General features: G+C 44.2%; 1 protein-coding gene across 1 annotated transcript in view; it reads right to left on the reverse strand.

Moving 5' to 3' along the window:
* Nucleotides 1-23318, reverse strand: part of ISM1 (isthmin 1) — a gene marked incomplete at its 5' end in the record, with an annotated part of 38400 nt that extends 15082 nt beyond the window's left edge. Inside the window, 2 exons of the mRNA XM_084262032.1 lie at nt 2433-2669; nt 23190-23318. Coding sequence (XP_084118158.1) covers nt 2433-2669; nt 23190-23318 — 366 coding nt within the window. The remainder of the gene's footprint in view (nt 1-2432; nt 2670-23189) is intronic.
* Nucleotides 23319-24507: the final 1189 nt, after the last annotated feature.

Consider the following 24507-nt stretch of genomic DNA (forward strand, 5'->3'; position numbering starts at 1 on the left):
TGCCAAACAGACGACGAGAAACTTGCAAGTCAACAAGTGTCATTATTTCCATTCAGATAAATATGGTATTGTTTAATGAGCAAGAATTCACTATCATCCTGTTTTTCCCCAGAGCAGGCCATGTTTTACAACCTTTAGGCAAGGAAATAAATTTTCATTTGACTGTGTAATGAATTAATGTGAGATAACTGGGATAAATTAATTTATTTATCTCCATGAGGCCTGACATGCCACAGAACTGTCAGCCAGGAACTCAAAGCACCTTTGTATATCCCCATTTATGCACCTAAGTAAACAGACTAGATAGATATAACATTGAACTTAGGGATCCTGTTTCTGAGAGAGGTGATCCTTGTGCCCAAAAGCTCTGGGTTAATGTTGCCCAATGTTTTCCAGTTTACAGGACTGGGCTTCTCAGTTCTCCGTGTCCAGTAAAACTGCTGACATAGTTGGCTGACACATTTCCAAGATCAGGTGGTGGAAAAAGTGGTTATAGCAGAAGCAGTTACTTTAAAGACAAGCCAGGGGAACATTTCCATCTCATTTTTGTATTCCCTGGGTCTAAACATTAAATGCTGTTACCAATCAGAGGAGGGTTTTGTTTGCTCCTGTCCTCCTCTGCAGTTTATATGCTGTTTCTTCAAACAGTGATGTTACACTATTTACCTCATGCCACAGTCTGGGGCCCCTACAGCTTCCCTAACTTCCCTTCCTAAAACTTTCTGGAAGGCTTCTCCTAGCACGAGGGGTGTGCAGAGTCACCACACGTTGAACGTGTTTACTACACCTTGGCCCATCAAGTACTGGACCTGCACTTGATCCAAATCTGCTAGGCTTCTTAAGGTAGCAAGCCATCTATGATGTCATGGAATGTCAGCTTGGAGACAGCTTGCTCTCGCCTGATCATGTTGGCCTCTCACCAACAGATCTGTTGTATCTTTATGTACTTACTCCTTAGACATATCAAAAGGATGGTAATTTTGTGGGCTGGGGGGCTATAAGAAGCCAGGAATTAATTTAACCAGAAAACCAGTTCTATTAGTGTATTGTTTTTATAAGCACATCTCAGGCAGAGCAACATTTCGATTTATTGTTTTGGTTAGAGAAGGCTGCTTATTAATGCCAATTTTGCTTTAAGGCTCTGAATTAAAAACAAATCACTCATTTTTTCCTCTTTCTTATCCTTGAAGTCTCAAGATGCAAGTGGCTTGTCAGAGGCCATTCCAAACCCAAGAACAGTCTGAGGAATAACATATAACAAAGTTTCTTGCAGACAACTTTTTTTTTTTTACTGTAGGCAGCTGCTGCAGAAATTAACTCTCAGTCTCTGCTCCATTCAGAGGACCACATTTTGAGTTGAAACTTAAAGATTTGTTCTCTTATAACCTATTGTGGCAGGGTTCTGGTGGAGGAGGTGGGGCTGCAGGGGTGGCTTCTGCAAGAAGCTGCTGCAAGCTTTCCTTAGGCCCGACAGAGCAAACACCAGCTGGCTCAAGGCCAGAGTTGTTGTCGACCAAGGCCGAGCCCATCAGCGATGGTCACAGCGCCTCTGGGAATCACATTTAAGTTGGAAAAAAACCCACAAGCAGCCGCTTTTTGCCCCCAGAGAAAGGGATGTAAGAAACTCTGCAGACACCAAGGCTAGGGAAGAGGGGCCAGAGGAGGCCCCCAGGTGCTGGAGAGAAAGATGCCCCTGCAGCCTGGAGAAGACTATGGTGGAGCAGGTGTCCCCCCGCAGCCCATGGAAAAGGCCGAGACCCCACCTGCAGCCTGTGGAGAGGCCCCACGCTGGAGCAGATGGAGACCTACAGAAGATGCTGTGACCTGCACTGGAGCAAGCCCCTGCCAGCACTTGCAGCTTGTGGAGAGAGAGAGAGAGAGAGACACAGAGATGAGAAAGTGAGGTTGACGCTGCAGAAGGTTTGCTGAGAGGGAGCTTGTGACCCTGTGGAGAACCAGGCTGGAGCAGTCAGGGTCTGAGACATTCTGTGATTTATGACTGCCCCCCATAGGAGTGAAGATGGCTGCATTTTATAACAGCACACCAAAAGAGAACTTGTTCACAAACACAATTTGCCACAGAGACTTGAAAACAGAATTTTAAATACCCATTTAGTATCAAAGAAGAGTTTATGTTCCAAAATGGCAAGAGCAAAGATGGCTTTAGTAGGTCTATATCAATACCCTCACTTCTATAATCAATGCTATCCAAAGAGAAACTCTGAAAAAAATGAAATCTGTGCATTTGCTTAAAGCCATATACATACTGTAGACATACATTATATATAATGTATATTACATACATTGTCTCTTGGTGCCCAAGAGAGATAGGATGTTCTGACATCATGTCCTGGAAGCCAGGCTGAAAGTTTTCTTGGTTCAGTAGTTCAATAAAATAATTACAAAATTCACAAGTTAACATAAATTTGTACCTGAATGTTGGGATTCTGCCCATTGATATCTGCTTTTGATAGGTCAGGGAAGTTTGGGAGATCCAGGAGGAAAGATCTGGGTCCATCTCTTTGCAAGGACGTGTGCCCATTTTCCTGCCTGAATCGCTGCTTTGGGAATGGACGGTGAGCAGCCTGGAGATCAGGGTATTCCCGTCTGTCCTCGGGGTTCAGGGTGAAGCTGTCTTCTGGAGAACGCTCATCTGCAGTGAGTGTGTTCTGGGGAAGAAAGCAACGCACTGTAACAACAACCGAGGGAGCGTGTGGTCCTGCCAGCGCCCCTTTCTCCAGCTTCCTGCCAGGGCTGGCTGCAGAGCGCATACAGAAGTCCTCACAGCGCACACACCCACAGCTCCTTCCTGAAACACTCAAGATACATGACTGGTATTTTCTAGGGTGCTCCTAAGTTTGGCACCTGACTCTCCCTGAAATATACTTAGTTACAGAGGTGCAAATCTGTAGCCATCGGACACAAGATAAAACTGTGCCAGGCTTGGTTGCCTTGCTCTTCTAAGTTCCTCTAACAGCCCAGCCTGGCCATGCACCTACACACTGACACAAACACTAACTTAAAGCAAGTGTGGAACCACGAAGCTCTGAAGCAATCCCCTGGGGAATCAAATGAGATCACATTAAACGTGTCCCTAAAATGGTGAAGGATATCTTTATTATGACCATTTTACTTTGTTGCCTTCCAAAGTGGAGCAAAACCATTGACTGCCCAGTGCACACTGAAATTCACGGCATTAAAAGATGCTGCTGCTGAACTGGCAGCCTTTCCCTCTCTCTCCCCTCAGTCTGCAACAACTTCCATCTTGGTGCCTGTGTTCCTCACCCAATTTCTCTGTCCTGAACATCTGAACCGTCCTTCCTCTGGGATCTCATTTTCATGTTTGCCTAATGGTGGGATTGAATTTCACCAAGCTGTGGGTCAGCGGTTAATGCTTTTGTTATTGTTGAGCGTACTTTTGGGTTTTGTAGCGTGTTACAGCAGGCTGCCTTCGAACCAGTAGCACTGCTGCCACTGCCTTTGACCTCACCAATGACTGGGAACTTAGAGGGGAAAAAAAAACAGCTGAGAAGTCAAATCTTATGGCTACAAAAAAATGCATGAGGCAGATTCAACACAGGTTTTGCTTCTGACTCAAGCTAAGGAATTTTAGTCCCGAGGCCTTCATATGACTGCCCAGGGAGCTTTTATTTTCAGTTCATAAAGAGACAGCAAGCATGGAGAGGGTAAATGTTAAAGACCTATCTTTTAAAACAAGCACAATTAAAGTGGAATGGCCACATGTGGTTCTGGCTCTACTGAAGCATATTTTTGCCAGCATTTCTGGTTAAACGCAATCTCCATCCAGCTCCCCTGGCTCAAATTAAGCTAGCATACCTTTTGTTAAGCTTTCAGAGAGATAACAGTTGCAATGCCTTTTCTTTTATTTTGTGTTTATTTGCCTAGAAGGCTCTAAATTGACCTTTGAAGAGATTTTACAATATAATCTGTGCACATTACAGGAAATTATTCAATGAGGTAAATAAACCAAGATTTAAGAGCTAATCTGGGACTAGGTAAAAGCGTCTCAAGGAAAAAACTAAGGTCGTTCTCCTCTCTCCTTCTTGCTGCGGTGCATTTGTAAAGAGCAAAATCAGATTTAGCAGAATTAAAGCTGTCTTGGCATTTCCATGATCAGAATGGCTACACTTTAGAAGTGCCAAAAGGCCACTTTTATACACCTATCTACAGCACAGATGCAAAAACTTCACTGTGAATTCGTGTACGTTGTGCAGTGCTGAAAAAGTATCTGCTCCCAGCAGCCTGTATTGCCTGAAGGCTAAACCAAGAACCTTCTCTTTGTGGAAGACTGGCTAGGACTTCCAGATGCCTTTGGTAGGCCACCTGTCCATTAACACACCCCTCAGTCAACATAAAGCAGAAAGCAAAACACACAGTGGCACGCTCTGGGAAACAAAATTGAAGGTCACTTGGATAACTTTATGTTCTTTAGCCATATGCTACTGCTTTAACTTAACACTTCTCACACAGAATTTAACTGCAAATGTCTTAGTGCATAAGGATTAAATGGTTTCTCAGTTACATCTGACTAACAACAAGGTGTAATTGTGCTGTTATTAAATTACTTCAGACAGGAACAACAAAAAATGTGGTATTTAACTATTTTTTTCTGGGGTATCATGCCCATAATCTTTCCTTTATTAAAAATAAAGTGAGATTTTATTAAAAAATAATAAAATTCTCACATACAATTTCATACTTTCCCCGTCTGCTTGCCACTTCAGGAGTGCCTTGATTCATGTTACCATACCATACAGTTAGAGCTGGCCAAGGACTTTCGAGACCTACGCTTAAGTCTCTGATAAGACTCACTGTGTGATCTTGGAAGGTCATGGTCTGCCTGTGTCTTGGTGAGGATAAGAGCACTTCCCTTCCTCACTGTGATGTTTGTGGGGAGCTCAGCAACTACAATAATAAGGGCTATATAAAAAGTTTTTAATAGTGTCAGACAGATGGAATATCACATGGAGTTAGTTAGAAAATTGTCATGGTGAAGTAATGACATCAGGCTGATCGGGCCCACTACCAAGCTGCTTGGGGCAGGGACTGTCATTAATTACAGACTGAATGAGTTGGTGTTGTTTAACGATAAAAAGAAAAACAGGGGGGACGTGAAAGACATGAGAACTGCCCTGTACCAAAAGGCTGCTGCAGCGAGGACAGGGATGGACTGCTCTGCGCCTTCAGGGTGGACATAATCAGAGGACCCCAGTTCAACGTTAGGTACACATTTCTAATGGCAGTGGCAGCCAAACTCAAGAACAGAATTGGAGGTGGAGGGATGTTTGGAGTATGTCTTGAAGAGCTGAGTTGACCAATGATTCTTGGTGTCTAAGCTGATTTGTAATATTACTAGAAATGTGTATTTCTGGTAAAAAGCAAGCTTGAACTGCACATGATGAGACTACGGGCTTACTCTGTTCTACTGCCTTGACTCAAAGGATCTTCCAAGACCAGTCTAGCAGGAAAAACCATGTACTTTCTGCAATGCCAGCATCCTTTCTGAAGAAAAGCGGGTTTGTGTTCCAGAGCGAATAGATTAAATTGAATTTCATTTTTTGCAGAGGGAGGGGGATATTCTTCTCTTATTTCTACATTATTTCACATATTTATACTACTATTTAGTTGTACACAATTTGCATGCCCGATTGCTTTTGGGAAAGCGGTGTTGCTTGTCTTCCTTTAAAAGCTATGTCACTTCATTCTGAATGAGTGACTCAGTTTGTCTGAAGTTATGACATTTCTAATTCAGGCACACTGTTTTCTTACCCAAATGATGCATCTGCTCTAAATATTTTAAGATAAATCACTTTTTTTCCCCCTTCATTTAACAGGATTATTCACTTTTAAACTTTCCATAAAGATGATTTTTAAGAGGTTACTCATGCTTGCTGTCAGCTACAGTTCTGCTGCCCCATGGGATCAGATATTTATAGAAGTTGCTAATACAAAACCAGCTTAGTTAGGATTTGAGTGCTCTAAGTGTGCACAGTATATAAGGGCAGGCACACATTATTCACAGCTGTGTGACAAGGATATGAAACAAGCCCTAGTGAGAGAGCATCTGCCACACTGGTTGCCTTACAGACTGACACACCTTGCCACTCCCATCACTGAAGAAGGGAGGGCAATAGTTCAGTACCCATCATCATCCTTGTGGCCATCTATAAACCAAAGAGCAGTGATTCACAGAGTGTTTGTGAGGGTAACTTTAAATGTTGGTGCTCCAGGTGGGTCCTGCACCGTGGCAGGGGTTTAGTCACCAAGAGACAAGCCTGCATGCAGAAAAAATTTCCAACCCAATACTGCAGTTTAACTTCTTCATAATCAAATAACTCCCTCCACTGCCTCTGTCACATTAGACAGCAGCTGCAGGGAAGCACCCCATTTCTCTTTCCCACAGAGAAGTTAGAGAAATGGGAACTTGCAATAATACAAAACTAAGGTAAAAGGGAATTTCTCTGCATTTTTAGCAGGTGAGGCTCTCTTCCTTATTCTAATCTCATTTCCAGTTCTGGAAAAACAACCAAGACAGAGAATAAGTGAAGAATAACTGGAGCAACAGAAACCATGCTGGAACAGCTGCTCTTTCTCTGTCCTTCATCCTTCTTACCTTCCTTCATTCCCTCCCCATTTGCCAAACTAAGGGCACATTTGCAAGCACTGCTAATTATGGAGTTGAAAGAATTGGGGAAAACCGATGCAACTTTTATCCCTAACAGCTCCCAGACAACAGGGAATCTGTTACTAAATCCCTGCTGCAGCTACACTGCTTTTTTTATTCCTTGTATACTCCTTTGAAATATCTTGTAAAATGATCTTGACAAGAGGTCTTGAATTGAAAACCGACAGTCTGTCAATGCACTTTCATGATGCACCTGTACAGCATCTTCAACCACCAGGAACAAGGAACGTTCATTTATTAGGAAACTTCACAGACGCTATAAAAGATTATATTGCTATCAGAGACAAAATGAGGCCTGGGGCTTTCACAGAAAACCATTATAGCCATTAGGACTGGTTTCATTTCCCACCTGCCTAAACAGATTGTTTTGATTTTGAAGGCTGTCGTGTGTTTCCAAGCTAGTGCTAAATGATCACTTTAAATTTAACCAGTCTTGGGAGGCTGTGTAACACACCGGGATACTGCATGAGACTTTCACCTCTGCACATCAAGATCTGGAATGAACTTGGGTGATCTAATTCCTGAGGGTTTTGGGGGTTTTTTGGGTCATGAGTATAAGCAGCACGGGACCTAGCAGGAAGAGGTATGAGGACAGTGTTAGTTAAGCAGACAATGAAGCTGGCAGGTGAAAAGCATTATCAGAGACACACAGAGAAAAATTTCTCTTATGATTAATGCCACATACAGTCCAGCAGTCAGAACACCTTTGTTCTTTCCTTAGCTCTGTCTTGGCTTTCTCATTTAACAGGCAAATCGCTTGGGTTCAGGAGTTGGACTCGGTGATCCTTATGGGTCCCTTCCAACTCAGTATATTCTATGACTCCATGATATTTAATTTCTGTGTGACTAGCTGAACGCAAGCAATGGTATGAGTCTCACAGCTCTGGCTCACTCCAAGGAGTCACTGATGATCACTATCTCCAGAAGAAGTCAGACCAGAGGGGTGTCACATCAACCATTCAGCTAATGAGACACTCATTTCTTCTTAAAAAGCCCTTGTCCTTCATGTTCACATCTATCATTGAAGCGAAAGGCCTCATCTCTAGCAAGTCTTCACATATTAACTGTTGCAATAAATAATAGCGTGTTTTAGATAATCACTGTTCATCAATCATTTAAAATGGGCTACACTGGCTTGCATGTACCCAATTGTTTTCACTAAGGGGCTCCAAACTGCTTTAAACGTTGTGTAAATAGGAGTCAAGCCACTGATTATAGATGGTAATCAAACAAATAATTGTAAAAAGCAGTTCAGTTTCCCGGGGTCTATTTTTTAAAATTAGAAAGCAGTAAAATGACATTGCACCCTGTTCTTTATGAGTTGGGGTACAACTGCATGTGTGATCAAGGGGCTACACAGATACCAAGCCCAGTCACCCCACAGAGTATTGCTATGGGACACGTAGCCCCAGGGGCTGTGCTGATCTCCACGTGATTCTGTTTCTGGGAAGAAGAGGACGGAGTAGCAAATACTGTTGTAATTAGGACAGTGGAAATTCAGAGTAGATGTGTCAATCTGCAGTCACTGCTGGAGCAGAGGTCTTCTGTAGACAGCTTAAATTTTGGCAGCAGAGTTATGCAGTGAGGAGTTAGGGATGCCCAAGCATATACCCAGCCCACCACAGCTGATTTTCTGCCCTATGCTGAAATTGCTCTCAGGAGCTGTCTACAGCACAAGCAGAAGCTCAAAGCATCTGGGCACAACGATCTTAGAATCAGAGATTCTGAATTTTGGGTTTTTTCCACTAAAACCTTCTAGGCTTCATGGCTACACAGAAAATCTTGAGAACTTGTCCAGGACTTAACCTTAGAACTTCAGAGATCCTAGGGGTGGTAGTGTTGAGGCCCCCATCACATCTAAGCTCTAGTAAGTCCCTTACCACTCCTTGGCACATGGCCAACACTACAACAGGACCCCCTGCAGCAGAGGAAAAGGCTGTTGCTTCCTTGAACCATCTGAACTGCTACATCCAGGAGGCTGGAGCTGCCCTACCACCATTTCTTCCCTACTGAGCCTATTGATACACTTGCAGTTGTCAAGCTCTGCTCCACACTTCGTTCAGCCTCTGGTTGGGAGTTTCTCTCATCTGAACTGCTCTGGCAGACATTATTTTTTCCTCAGAGCTTAAGGAGAAAACCAACCAGATCTGGCAACATTTTGCTACATGTTGTGGACATATAGTTCACAACACAGCTATTTACTCTCTCTTGTTTGCTTGTATTTCATGTTTGCCTTCAGCTGGAAAATACAAACAGTCTGGTTCAGTTTGGAGGTGAAGAACTGCCAGTTCATATAAACACTGATAATAAAAAGGACTTGGTGGGGATTACAGCTTCATGTCTGCTGGAAAAAACGAGGCCCTTTAGTGAATTTTCTAACATAGTACACACTGTGCTTTGTTCTTCAACAGAGAGTCAACCATCCATGGGATGGCCAAGGGCACAGATTTCAAATTGCATAGGGCTTTGACAGTCAATGCCAAGTTTTGCTTGTATTTCACACATATTTTCAGTTGCCTGAACTGGTGGTAAACATTTAGTTGTTCTTCCTAACTCCAAAGATCTTCCTTGTAATCAGTGCCTGGCTGGAGCTCTCCAGACAGGACACACTGATTTAGCAGTTGAACAGGCAAATGTACAACTGAGGAATAACCCAACAATTCCTCCCCAATAACCTGCGCTCTCAAAATGCAAATTCTTTGAAAAATCAATTTTATCAGGTTTTATTAAATACTTGCATAAAGTCAGTAGCATAATAAAGCTTTAAGTAGAATCCATTTATACACACAGCTAAATTTAATGGAATGAGTCCAATCTCACCTATCATTTGACATCTGCATCATAATTTAAAAATAAGCTACCAACAGAATGGGAGAATCTGCCTTCAGCTGCAATCAAACGCACTGTTACTGCTTGTTGTACACAACTCTCTGGCCAGGCTTTGCAGGCCAGCACACACAAAGTCAGTGTAAATGAAAGAGAACAAACATACATCTGAAATGATTTTCATAGGTTTTAAACTACGTCCTTTTGCAAGTTTATTCCACTAAATCACTACAGCTAGGATTTCACTAGGTGAACCGTCTTCAATAAATGAAGCTTTCATCTCTCCCCAGCCAAAAGAGTAACCTTACTTGAAATCTTTTCAGTTTCCAAAGTTGCCTTCAGCAGTTTGTTTCCAAGAAACAGCTATTCCCAGCCTCTGTGTCTCCCTCTCATATGCCACTGAATATCCACCCTACGCTTTCAAAAGTGTCTATGACTCTGGCTGTATTAGCTGGCAGATGTTTTTGGAGACTAGAAAGTGTTTAGTCCCTGTGGACTAAAAGTTACATGATGACTTCATCACATAAGCAAAAGCTAATAACGGGAAAGCAAGAAAGCAGACAAGTGTTATTCCAAAAACATGATGTTTCCTGTGCTTCTGGCAATATTACTTCTGTGCCTGAAAAAAGGCAAATCACTTGAGTCTTGATGCTCAAAACACACACACACACCATTGAATCACTGCGAGATGATTTACTTGACCCTCCCTGAGCTGCCTTCCCCACCTATGCTCCGTTTTCTTTTGATGGAAGTTAGAGGGTGAAGGCAGAGGAAAGGCAGGGTTTGTTTACATTCAATATCTACACACCAACTCCACGCCCCACAACGCTCTCTGGATGGGGTTGTTACTACACCCAGGAGTTTACAGTAAAACAGCAGCAGAAATCTGAGCAGCTGCCTCAGGACCACGCACCTCTGCCCCTGCTGCAAAGTATTCTTTCAAGCCTGGGTGTACAGTTTTACCCTCTCTGTTTAGCAAACTTTGGAGACTGATTCATGAGCAACTGGAAGTCATTAGCATAAATGGCATCTGTACACGCAATAACTGTCTTATTTTTGTATCAAGACATCAACTCTGGACATTATGCCCTCTTTCTACATCTCTGTGAACTGCCCTAATGTCAGAAGAAGAGAAAGAACCCAAGAGGAAGCAGATACACAAGAGAAAGGCCTCCCTCCAGTGACATTATGGGGAAGAAGAGAAAGTGAGAAGATACACAAGACCCTTCTCTATTTTAGACGGGAGACAGAGAGGATTTGCCCTGGAGAGAAGCGTGGGCTTTTTGTATTATGAATTCTATGCATGTATATATAAATTTTCTTAGAACAGTAAGGGAGGGGGGCTATTTCCTAGAGCTGATTAAAGAAGCATGACTCGATTTTCAATTTCAAACGACTCGGGGGGCATTCCAATCGACTGCAGACAGGAAATGAATACCATACATACACTGAACAAGGCAGATGCTTTTGAATCTGACACTTACGTGAAAAGAAAATATCTTCATTTCTGTCTCCCCTCCGCCCCACGATCACTAGTTAGTTCTGAGCTATTTTTAGGATAAATGGTTTTCTTTTTCAAACTGGTTATAATCTTAGCATGTGCCTGAAGCCACCCAGACGCCACTGACAATAAACTGTGTGGAGCAGGCCAAATGCATCTTTACATTAGCCCCAGCAGCCAGGCGCAATGGCAAGGTAGAAGAGGGAAGATAAGCAGTTCAGGTTTGAGATATCTTCACCTCCTCTGCTGAGGAACAGGGATGGGGCCCTAGCCTATATGTCAGATGCCAGGGAAGGGAGACCAGCTTCTGCACAAAGATTCCAAAGCATATAGAGCAAACTGTAGAGCAGGATGGAAGAGCATTTCCTGGTAGGCTGTGGCACAGAACTCACTTCCAGTTACTTAACTGTGCCACACGTTTTTTTCCTCATACAGGTCCTACAAATAAACCTCAGTAATTGCCATGAGAATATCATGGGGTTTGTAACCTGATGGCAGTGGAATTGTGGCTCCTTTTATCAATGGCAGCAGTGTGTATGGCAGAGTTGGCATATACAGCTCTTTTCCCTGACTTGGTCCACATGTGTGCAAAGGCACGATTGCAGCTGCAAACTCCTCTTATATTTTACTGTGGGAAGACTTCAATAGGATAAAAAAAAAATCAGAGAGGTGGTATTAATTTGGCCCTTACTCTGATGTTATGCAAATAATTATATCATTTTATTTTGATGTTAAGACTGCCATACCTATATTCCCAAGAACATGAAAAAAATGATCCTCTTAGGAGAAAGACAGAAGAAGAAAGAGGGATGAGTAGGTGAGAAAGGCAGCTCTGATTTACATTATTAAAAAAAATCCATGAATGATAGATCAAAGAAGACCAAGAATCAAAGTCACTGCCACTGAAGGATTTCAGCAGCTTTTTCAGAGTTATTGATCCCTCAAGGGCAAACTCTTTTAAACACTAGATGATGCCTCTAACTAGCCAGAACTCCCACCTTATACTGGCTAAGCCTCACGTAGTTTGCTTTCATAGCTGATATACTAGGGAAAGCAGAGACAGCTAAGACACTGCTGTATCTGGGCCTGAGGAAGGAGACATACAGCAGAGCACAGAAATAGCACGTGTGCATTTTCTGCACCAGATGTTGCCCTTTTAACAGCCATTGTGCTGGATGTTAAATAAAAGCACAGTTTCCTTACTGAAGAGCTGTGCATTTGGTGACCACTGATACCACAGAGTGCTTTGACTAAGAGCAGAACAAAGTCCTGAGAGCCTTGGGAAGGCTCAGTGCTGTTTGCTCAGCACTGACTTGCTGATAAATATAAAATCAGCTCCTGTTTTTTTGTGGGATGAAGGTGGGATAAGACATCTAAGGAATACTGCAGCTTAGCTGGCAAGTGGTGACTTGTTTATCGGGTTGGACTCACGGGTCTAATCTGAACACCCACAAGGCACAGGATCCACCCCTAAATCATGTCATGAACCGTCAAAAGCACTACAGATTGGCATCTTCCACCACCCTTCCCTTCCTTGGGTCAGGCAGCTTTGGAGTCTGGTAGAGAAGCTTCCAGGTGTTCTGCCTTGTTGAGACACTTCAGGATCATGCCTTAAAGCAAGAGCCACTGGAATTGGGTGCAGTAAAGTAACTTCCCTTGGTGTATCCCCAGACTGACTCCTAAGAGCTGCCTTTGGGCTTCATATACGCATCCACTTGCACCAGGCTCGTTGCTGCTGCCATTGTCACGCCCCCAGACTTCTCCATTCATCCTGCCTTCCACATCTGCAGTGTTACACACATGGCTACAACAATGCATGACAGATTATTCAGCTCTTTCCAAGCTCTGCTCACAACTCCAAGTCTAGCTACTTCCACCAGCAGTTAGTGCAACTCGGTATGTTACACATCCTCATGAAATGGATAACTCTTCCCTTTCCGCACGCTCTCATCAAGAGCTACCACTGCTACCATTTAAATGTGTATCAAAAGCTCCAGGACTCTATCAGGATAAATAGTTCCCCTGAAAACTTCAGTGCTATTGTTCCAGCACACCTGAAGTGTGTGTGGCTGCCCTAGGTCCCTTTTTGATACATCTTTTCACAAATGTTAGACATATACATATCAATACCTCTATTTTTTCCTAATAAGAGCTTGGACTTTAAAGCACAAGATGAGGAATAAACACGGTACTGGCCAACTGCAGTAAAGCTTTCATAAATAACATGACAATCAACCCCTGTAAAGCAAAATGATACTTCAGAAGCACTACCCTGAACTTGCAACTGTTTTACTATCCTAGGAAGGAATAAGACAGCAAAAGTTACACCCTGAACGCATAAATAAAGAAGAGATAGTAGCAGTAATGATGGATGAATTCTAAGCCATCTGCAAATGTTAGAGATTGCTGCACTCTTCTGCAGATCGTTGAGTTTATATTGTAAACCTCCAGTAGACATGGACTGTGCTCTATAAAAATCATGAATACAGACTTGTTTTTATATTATGGAGGTCCTAATCCTCCTCCTCCTCTGCCTTTGCTCTATTGTTACAACATCAAAGACCAACTGCTGGCTGAGATACAGTCAATATGAAAAGGGCGACCAACAAATTTACTGCTTGACTTCATTCCCTTTAAATGGAATAGGCACCATGGCCTTTTTTCAAAGTCCAATCACAGACATATATCTTTTTTATTGGACATCATGTACAATAAAGTGAAGCTGTAACTTGAAAAAAAAAAATAGAACACCTTAAAAAATCCCATGAGGTGAACATTCCTTTATAAAAATATCACTGTGGTTACGTGTTTTGAAAAACTCTAGGCACTCTGCAGTGCAAAAGGCATGGACCCACTAGGTTATAGTTTAGCTAAGATGCATACCCATGTCTAGTATCTAGTTGGTTTAAAAAAAACCACCCTAATAAAAAGTGATATATTTAAGACAGAATGCCAGTGTCATTCAAATAAACTGAAATGGCAGCATTCATGTCACAAGAATCATTAACTGCTTTGTTATAGCCTGCTCTGTGCAGTGAACCTTTACAGACTTCTTCAGTGCAGAGGATCTTACAATCAGCGGCACAAAATGCCGATGTACACACCGCACCTTAAACTAGTCCAGTCTGACTACTGAGGTAATTTCAAAGGGCTTTTGGATGAGATGAGATTTGTATCTGCAGACACTAAAGACAGGGTTTTTTGCTGTTGTGTTCCTAAACATATGATAAAAAAATTCTTGCTATGAAATGAAATAAGATATAAGCAACTCATGAGTGTATTGGGTTCTTACAGAATCCACACTACTTGATAATTTTCACATAAATTATGTGTCAATATCATGAGATATTTTGGTTTTAAACTATCAATCCATTTTGCTTCTTTATATACACTGTGCAAGCAGACAGTAAATATCTGATTACTGATGTTATAATCTAGGCCAAGTCCACAGTGATTTTAAAATCTTGCCCTGATATATGTGGCAAATAAAACCAAGCAAATTTATGTTTTGTTACATCTTTAGTCATCTTCAGCAGCTGGTTCCAGTGGAGTAATTATGGTTTCCTCACAGCAAAATCTGCTGCTGCTGGATTACTTCTAAAGCAAGAAAGACACCAAAGCTATGTGACTAATTTTTTAAGCACTAGTTTGAAAAAATAGCTGTCTTATTGCTAGGACCCCTTCACTGCACTTTCCATTACATTATGTTCTGTGTCCTTCTCTTTCCATCTCAGCCTACATACAGTTCTTCCAGGAGGACTTCAACTCCTACTCCGCTCTCTTAGACGTGTACAAGAACGAGTGTTTCAATGACAGGTGGACTTGGCAGTGCTAGGTTAAGGCTGAGCTCTATGATCTCAAAGGTCTTTTCTAACCGAAATGATTCTGTGATTCTATGACAGTGTTCAATTGTTCAACACCTGAATGCCCAACTCAATGGGAATGCAAAGGCAAGTTGCCTGAAGAAAGCTTTCTGGAAGTTAAACCTGACCTGTGACCAACACTGATTCAGCAACTTCCTTAGAAAGGAAGGAATCTGCTTTTTCTATAGTGCTCCTGTAAACAGTGATGGAAAACGAAGGGGTGCATTATTTGGGAGGGTTTTGTAGATACTTACACAGTACTTGTAATGGTTTTGTCACAAATGCTGATCTCAATGGCCATGCAGGCTACAAGGAAATGTTAATTTCTCCAAGGAAGAGCTCCTGTGGAGCAAAACAGCCCAGGATTTCTCAGTGCTTATGAAACTAAGAATGAAACATAATGGATGGAACTGAATTAATGCAATCTGAAGAGAGCCACATCCCTAAACCCAGCCTGTCTGCAAGGATGGAGGTCCAGATTATGTCTTACATGCATATCTAGGCTGTAGAAAAAATGAGCTGTGAAAGATTCAAAAGCAAGAGGAACTTTGGCTGGGTCTGCAGCCAACACAAGACATTGACTTTGTCCTGATTTGTGAAAGTCAGTGGAGCAAGGTCAGTTTAAACACACTGAGGATGTAGGTCTAGCATGGAGACACAAAAGCCAAAGTACATTTGAACTTCTCTCGCCTTTTGTCGCAGACTGACTCCACCAAGAGTGGTGAGAGAAAGATTTCAGCTCTGATTTTCCTCTCTCTTCTTTATGTGCACCTCTGTAAGATTAAAAGGACCTAAATAGCTAGTGCACTACGAGAACTTAGAGGTGAGCAATGCCAGGCTGCTTTCATCCTGCTGACTGCTGAAAGGGAGGAATCAAAAAAAAAAAAAAGACCCACTGCTATGAGTTCACTGAAAAACAAGGGCAAAAGGATAAAGGAACTGCTTACCAGTACCGCCCACACCAGCTCCTCTGACCAAGTATTATACTGCCACACAACTGACCACTGTGGCAAACCATCACTTATTACAATAATAAGTTACATTTTACTTTGTTTTCTTTCTTTTTCTGGTATTTCAAATTGAAAGTACATGGAAATACCAACACTGGAAACATTCTGCTCTTAGTGATGTATCAATGAGCTCACTACTTCTTGGAAATGTTATTAATCTCTATGCTTTGGACTATGAATTTAGCCTGGCATTTTCTGTCTTCAAAATTTGTAAAACCAGCATCCTGGATGCACAATGGTATTAAAGTGCAATAATAATCACTTTTGCAACTTACTAGAGCACGTTGCATTTCTCTGCTCTAAGTTACCACTGCGTTACTTGTTTGTGACGGTGCTTACAGCATCCATTCAAGTCTGTGTATTATGCTACACATGGTGCACAAACACCACCATAACGGAATCTCAACCTCAAAGAGCTTTGGTTGTGATTTAGAAAATAAAATTGGGGAAAAAAAAAAAAAAGAGGCATTAGTGACCTAGCTCTGCTACTATTGAAAACTTATGTTTTAAAAAAATGGTTTTTATGGAAACCATCATTCAGTCAATTCCAAGCGCTTTTAAGTAGTGCAGTCTTAAAGCAGACAGCAAGAAAAAAATCATAACAAAAAGGCCAAACAAGCACTAACACCACTGTGAAGTGAAGAAATGAGGAACAACTGGGTACTACCACGTTTGTTTGCAAGGAAGACTGGCAAAACACACAGAATAGTGTAAAGTAACTTACTCTTGGCAGTTTAACCTTCCAAAGTTGCTAAATCTTGTCTATTTCCATACTTGAGGGATATAAGCACAGAGAAAATCATTGCTTCAATTTTTAGTTTATGTTTGCCTGCATATATATTTGAAGTATGAGTGCATGTCAAGATTTTTGAAGATAAGCATAAAGATTTTTAAAGATAAGATTTTTAAAGATAAGCATAAAAAACTATGGCAAAATAGTTTCCCACCAGTACCTGCATTCTGTGCACTTTTACATACCAATGACTGGTTTTTCAGAAGTCGTGTCTATCTCTGCCGTGTATTATCTCATAAAGTTTTTCAAACATGACCAGTATCTTTATGTATTAGTTTGGCAGCAAAGACAGCACAGTCCGCATCATTATCAATACTACAGTCTTCTGTACTTTGTTTCTGTGAAGTTTTCACATGTTGTGACACAACACAGTCAGAATTTTCACCTAAACAATAATTCCTTCATTGTTCTGCTTTCTTTGAAGATGTTTTCCATCATTTTGGAACATTAAGGCACTGATTGTTAATATACAAATGTAGCAGACATGAGCAGAGACAACTGCTGAATGTAAAACATGATCCCCAACTTACATTTAACATAAACTGGACTGGCTAAACTGATGTCTACGCAGCAAAAGAATTCCACAGCAGGGCTGTGGTGTTGAAAAACTTAAGACCAGTACCAACCCAGCTCCTTCCAGGATCTCTATGTAACCATATCTTGTCTCTCTACTCTCATTGTCACCACATGTGATCATTACAGCTCTAGATCTTCTCAGGAAGCAAACTCAAATCCACCTTTCTTTTCATGACCATGAGTCAGTCACCACAGGGCTCAAAACCACCTGTCAGATGGCTTCCCTTCAACCACTCTCCCCCCACATACATCCCCACAGGTAAGGATGAACTGAATGAAGAGGGAGGCAAAATTGGGAATGTCTCTGGGGCCTCTGCCCTGTAGCAGTCACCTGACTCCAGGCCCATGGAAATGCACATAAAGCCACCATGACGGCCCAGCATGAATTTAGGATGACATACACTATTTTTTTTTCATCCAAATACCCAAATACCATTACAAACTGGAAAATTATCCTAAATCATGCTCAAAACAGAAAGAAAGCTCTCCAATAGACTCTTCTGTATAAGGCACCAGGAAAAAGTTGCTCCAAGCTGTGGTTGCAAAGACAAAATTGAGAGGCAGGTGTTTATCAGTAATTGATAGCTGTTGAACTAAAAAGAAGTTCAGACAAATACACCTCATCCAAACATCTTGGTCAAATCTAATATATGAAGTTACATTTGTACCTGCCTAATCTTGTTACCTGCAACTAAATATAACCTGGATCCCTGTACAAAATTATTGCAGGAGTCTTAGATAATAAAAAGCTTAACACATCCTACCCGGAAGTTGTGGTAGCTCTTCTCCACCAGGGATGCTTTTAGTTTGCTAGGAAAAGAATCCAAGTGATATGTATGAAGAGAAGCTTAATTAATACTTTCTGGAGTTTTCCTGGAGCCAGGTTTGGAAAGTGGAAATATCTCTCTGGGGAGCCACAGGCTACAGCAAATGCTTCTGTGCTCAGAGTAATGGTCTCGCTCCTTCACGCTGTCCCCTGCTTTCTCCTTCACTTCCACGCATGCAGCAGCCACACACGTAAAGCTAATCACCCTTCCTTCCCCCTAGATCCTGGAACAAGCCACAGCTCACTAGCAAAACCACTAAAGAGCACACATAATTCTTTCCCTTGGGAGATGAGAGAATGAACTGCACATGGTGAAAGTCATTCATAAAGCTTAGTGCATAGCTGGAAGAACATATGCAAATGGTAAGGGTGAGCTTCAGCAAAGAACCTATACAGCAAAGCTTGCTGAGGGCAGGCAGGTTTTACTGTCACTGTCAAAAAGCACAAAACAGCATCCTCTGTAACGAGTAACCACCTCACCGAAAGAGATTTTGGGTTTCAGAGAATTAGCCTGCTTCATTCCCAAGCCACCTGCTCTGAAAGTTATTTGTGTAATGTATAAACTGTTGTTAAGGCAGAAAAGGTTTTTTGGTGCTCGTATTGAATCCATGATGTACAGCCACTTACTGGCATCTTACACAGGCTAAGGACAGTCTGGAAAATATGAATGCAAAACACTGAATTGACAGTTTTTCTGTCAATTTTGATTTAGACATCAGTTCCTCTTTGAACTAACCAAATATAAAGCTCCTAAGCTCAAATAAGCTTTAAAAAAATCAGTCTAAAACTCAGAAAGTAAACAGCTTGAGTCCTAGTTAAACTGAGACAGCCAGAAAGCTGAAATACCCCAATGTATCTGACTGGAGATCATTTTGCAATTTGCCTGAATCCAATATAAGGGTCAGGAGGAACACACACACCTTCAAAGACAGAGGTGCACCTCTGCAAAGGTAACAGCACAGTTTCTGAACTTATCATCTTGACCTGTGGCTTTTAGGAGAAAATGAAGAGCTCAGCCCTGGAAAGGAGTCCTCACACAGCTTGGCGAGTGACTCTTGAGCAAGCGTTTATAAGCAGCAGAATGAGTTTCTTCTGGTAGGGCTCAGAGAATGTTTCTGACATGCCATAATTGCTTGCATGCTTATTGAGGAGGGGGGCGAGGCCAGGAGCAAAGAGATTAAAAGTAAAAAGCTGTTTATAGCAGTGTGCTTCTTTTCAAATTACGTTCTCTTCTATGGCCCCAGCTCTGTGCACAACTACCGAGTTTCACGCTAATGTAACGCTGCTGCAAGTACAACAGTGGAGACTCTGACTTCATGTGCTATGGCATATATTGTTGGTGGCTCTGTTGCTGCATCTTACAAGGTCATTTTCCTTGGTGTGGGATCACTGTTTTTCTTGGTGGGCAAGACCTGCTGTGGAAAAATTAGAGGTGATGGGAATAAACTTCTCGATGAACTATTTTCTCTCAGAACGAAAGCTGATTTTAGAGCATCGTGAAGTATCACAAATGTCTTTTAAAATTTATGTTCAAGCCTTCCCTTCTATTTAGAACTATGTAAAAAGATAAAAACGTGCCCAAGCAGCATTTTACCAGCTTGCAATATAGTTTCACTTGCTCTTATTCAGAAGCAAAAGCCTGCACATATTCACCTCATAAATACACTCCACAATAGTTTCTGGATGCCAATTAAATGACACCTAACAGAGTTCTCACCAGTTACAACAAAATTTCCTCCCTTACTGATTCTCCCTTTTTATCTTTCATAGAGATGGAAGGAGGGAATAAAATCTGAGGTGGAAAAAGAGAAAAAAGCTGATTCTCTGCCAGAACTTAGAACTGCAAGACACTTTACAACTCCAATCTAGATTTCCCATTTCACATTAGCTTACACTACCACAAACCAATTCTAACAGTAGCACAAACCTGCAGCAACGCAGAGGCTCAGTGCCTATTTATGCAGGAGTGAACCAGGAAAGCCAGGGCCTGTATCCCAGCCATCGCAAGGAGGACCAGCAGAGTACCTCTGGATTTTCTCCTTGCTGCTGCTCCATTACATCCAGTCAGAGACACAACACAACATCCAGACATCTGGGAACTCTAGGGACGTGCACAGTACAAGGAAGGACACCAAAAGCAAAAACAAGACAGGGGAAGAACAGCTTGTTTAATTTTTGGACTGAAGTTTTGGTTGTTTTTTTTTTTTTTTTATTCTGGATTTCTTTCATCTAGCAATCTAATTAATTGAAGGGGTTAACATAATTGAAAGACCAAAAGAAAGATCCTCCAAAATCATTCCTTCATTTCAAGGACCAAGGGATGGGTAAAAGAGAAGCGCTTCCTCCCTTAATGAATCTGACCTCAAATGCACACAAGTTTTCATTTCAGACTGTTTGAATCTCCAACGCTATTTTAAAATTACTAAGGATTCCTCCTGAATCCATTCAATGTAAAAAGGCTCAAGCATGTGCTAAGATTTTACTTTGGGGTTAGTTTGGTTTGGGGTTTTTTTTTTTGGAATTAAACTAACAATTCACATTTCCTTTCAGACACAGAACAAATTCTGACCACTTTATTTGTGCAAACAGACTGCCTAAGCCCTAAAATGCCATACCCTGCATTTGATAATAGCCAGTTTGTTTTTATACAAATTTGCCTTGTCAAAATACATCTATAAACAGTTGCTGCAAAGATTACTCTTTCCTGGATTTGCTGCAATGTGTGCAACAGACTTTGTCAAATGAAGTTTCACCAAATGAAACACTGACCTAATCACAATCACTTCTCCCAATCCTTTTGGCCTACCAAGACAGAAAAAAACCCAGTTGTTCCCCCCCCAGTATAATCGATAGCAACCTGAGAGATTTGTTTGCTTACACCAACAAATCTGGGTTTATGCAGTTTTGCTTTCCACATTGATTCTTCACGTGGGAATGCAATGCACTAGGATTCTGCATTTCACTTCAGTACGTGCCACAGTAACAGCCCAAGAAACCCAAAATCTGAAGATGCCAGAGTAAACTTGCCATGAGATCTATCTTGTGATGCTCTGAATGGAAGCACCTGCCTGTCAGAGTACAATTTTCTAAAGCAGGTTACAGTATTTTCTAGCTAGCAATAGAATCCATGAAAGTTATCAAACCAACCAAAAAAACCTGATAGACTTCCATCTGTTTAACTGATTGCTCCAATCAATATACTTACTTTCCTCACATAATGTCTTGTACAGACACACTCTCTCAAATACACAACTGCAGAATCAATTTGGTTGGGAAGTACATAAAAATTTCAGTTCTGCAAATGGCAAAACATGATGAAAATACGAGCTGCTAAAGCTATCATGATGTTTAAAGGCACATAGTTTTATTAACTCACCTGTAAAAAATCACCAGAGAGAAAAAAAGTTCTTGAAGACAACAATCAACTGATTTTCACGAGACAGCCAACTGCAATGATAATACTCTAGGATAATTATCTGAAGATGGTTTTGCTCTGGCTTCACCCTAACCGGACAACAGTACTCTAAAAATTGCTCCTTGGGGAAATGGCATCACCCATTGTTCCCACTTTGCCCAGATGTTTCCCTCATTATGTTACAAGCCTGTCAAGAAAAGGCAAATTCAGGGCTATTCTAATGATAGCAAACACCTCATAAAAAACCTCTCCAAATTTACTTTTCCAAGGAACATCATCTTAAAAGGCATTTCAAGTGCCCAGGAGGAAAGAAAGCATCATTTATAAAACATTATTACCAGAAATCTTGAAGATGTTAAAAAAAAAACCCCAACATCCTGGAACGGCAAGCCAGTGATAAAACTGCAGCCCAAAGACAGCATCATGGGGCTTTGCCCACAGCACAAGGCCGAGCGCTCCCAAGGACTCACACCAAGTTCAAGAGGAGGTTTTCTAAGTTAAGATGACCTGAACTGGGTTTGCAACTGGGATGTTGAGTCTGCAGATCTGGGTTCCCTCCTGCAGCTGGTGGTTTCACTTCGCGGACCACCAGCCAGGGGATCCGGAGCAGTCGTTACAGCCAAACTCTCCCTATTTTTCCTCACGCTTCACAGAAATGTGCTCTGCTGGTAGTGTGATTCTTTCAGAGGTGATAAAGGGTTTTACGTGAATTTATGGCGATAGTAGTTACACATTTTCTGTCATTTCTTGGCATAATTTAGTGGTTGATTTCTCTTGAACACTCGGATACAGGGGAAGGCACTTGGTCAAGGCACATGTGACTGACCAGAGCTTTCCCTGGGGATTTTGATGATTCGGCAGCTCCCGTCACCATCTCCAACCATTTTAAATGAACAGCACCGTGTGATTCTGACTAAAAAAAAAAAGAACCACCTGCAAAAATAAGGAAACAGAACGAAAAAAAGTCTTTTACCTCTGATGGACATAATTCACCAGCAGTTTCACAGGATCTGGAGGCAAGAACAGCCTGGCTGGGTCACAGGCATTGTCCTTTATGGTCACAAGCACCTATCGCCATAAGTTCCTTGGCCGTTTCGGGACCGAGCATCTCCCCATCTCTCAAACAGACTTCCCAAGGAAAGCGATGCGGTTTGTTCCTGTGTTTCCCCACCCCATACACCTACTTGGCAGCTTCTAGCCCGGGGGGACGCTGCGTCCTCGTGTGAGGCCCTGAGGGACGCAGTGAAATGGCCGTTGCCTGTCGCGACCTGTCCCCGTAACCCGCCGGGAGCTGCCCCGACGGCCCCAGCACAGCGTCAAGAGGCGCCGCGGGGAGCGGCTCGGCCTTTTCCCACCTCCGTCCCCTCAAAGGCTGTAAAACCAAGGCGGGAATCAGCCAGCCCCAGGCGCCGCGGAAGGAAAGCCCTCGAACGGGTGAACACCTGGCCGTAGCGCCCCGCTAGAAGGCTGGGGACCGGCGACGAGCGGCGGGGGAGGGGGGGCGAGGCCGGAACCGGGGCCGAGGCTCCCGTCATCCCGGCCGGCCCCGTCCTGCCCGTCCCGCGGCCGCCGCCCCTCACGACGCCCCGCGGGTGAGGCAGGTGAGCACGCGAGCGTCGCGCGAGGGAGCGGTCGTTGGTCGCGCGCGGGGTGGGAGGCGGGGCGGCACTCACCTGCCGCTGGCTGTGGTTGCCGGCGCCCGGGGGGGCGTGGGGCTCGCCGCCGCCGCGCAGCACGGTGATGTGCAAGGTGAGCAGGAGGAGCCCCAGCAGCAGCAGCAGCTCGGCCGCCAGCCGCACCATCCTCTTGAGCCGGGCAGCTTTAGGGCCCCGCGGCGGCGGCGGCCGTGGAGGAGGCGGAGGCGGAGGAGGAGCCGCCGCGGCGGCGGCGGCCGCCGCCGCCGGGGCCGCCGCCGCCGGAGCGGCCCCGGCCCCAGGGCCGGCCGCGGCAGCCGCAGGGTGCGCGGCGGGCACCGCGCCGCTCTCGGCGTCGGCGGGGCGGGCGGCGGGCGCGGGGTAGCGGCGACAGCAGCAGCAGCAGCAGCAGCGGGGGCCGCCACACCACGGCGGAGCCACGTCGGGGAGGGACGCCGCGGCGGCGGCGAAAATCCCGGTGCTGCCCGGCTGCGGCGGAGGGCGGCAGGTAGCCGCGACGGGGCCGCAGGCCGGCGGCGTCTCGGCGGGCAGCCCTGCAACCCAGAGGCACCGTGGGCCGTCGGAGGGAGAGGGAGTGAAGGAAGGGAGGAAGGAAGGAAGGAAGGAGGGAGCGGTCGGGCCGCGTCCCCCGCCGCCTCGGGGAGCCGCGGGTCGGCCGAGAGCAGCGCGGTTCGGCTCCTGACGGGGAGACGCTGCGAGGACGCGGGGGGGTAGGGGGGAGCCGGGAGAGCCTGTGTGCGAGTGAGAGGGAGGAGGGAGGGAGGGAGGGAGAGGGAGGCGGGGGGGGGGGGGGGGGGAGGTGGGGGGGGCTGGGGGGCTGGGGACGACTCTCACATGGCGGGGAAGCCGGGACGCTTCGAGGGGAGGAGAGAGCTTGGAGCTATCGCCTCCCTCCTCGCGAGGGGTTGGGGGTGGCCCCTGGATCAGCTTCTCCCCTCTGCCGTGTCCTCGCCCGCCCCGCGGCTCCCCCCTCCCTTCACGACGCCCGTCGAGGCGTCGCCCCGGCCTGCCCGCCCCGCCGGGTCCCGTCCCGTCCCCTCGCGGTGCGGGTGTGAGGGAGCGGGGCCGCACCGCAACCCCCGCCGGCTCTCAGCTCTCGACAGCGATGCTGCCAGCTACCCTTGGGGTATTACGGGCAGATCGATACTTTTCCCGCGACCCCCTCTTCCTCTCTGCCCCCCACCCCCAAGCCGTGGGGAATCGCGGGATGGAGGGCGAAGGGCTGCGAATAGCTTCAGCTGCCTGTCCCCCCCGGGAGCTGGATACCTGGCTCCATCTCTCTCTCTCTCTCTCTTCCCTCCAGTGCCCTAGGGCTTGCAGGGGCAGCTCCGCACTC

The sequence above is a fragment of the Gallinula chloropus genome, assembly GCF_964237585.1.
Source record: "Gallinula chloropus genome assembly, chromosome: 3".
NCBI lineage: Eukaryota > Metazoa > Chordata > Aves > Gruiformes > Rallidae > Gallinula > Gallinula chloropus.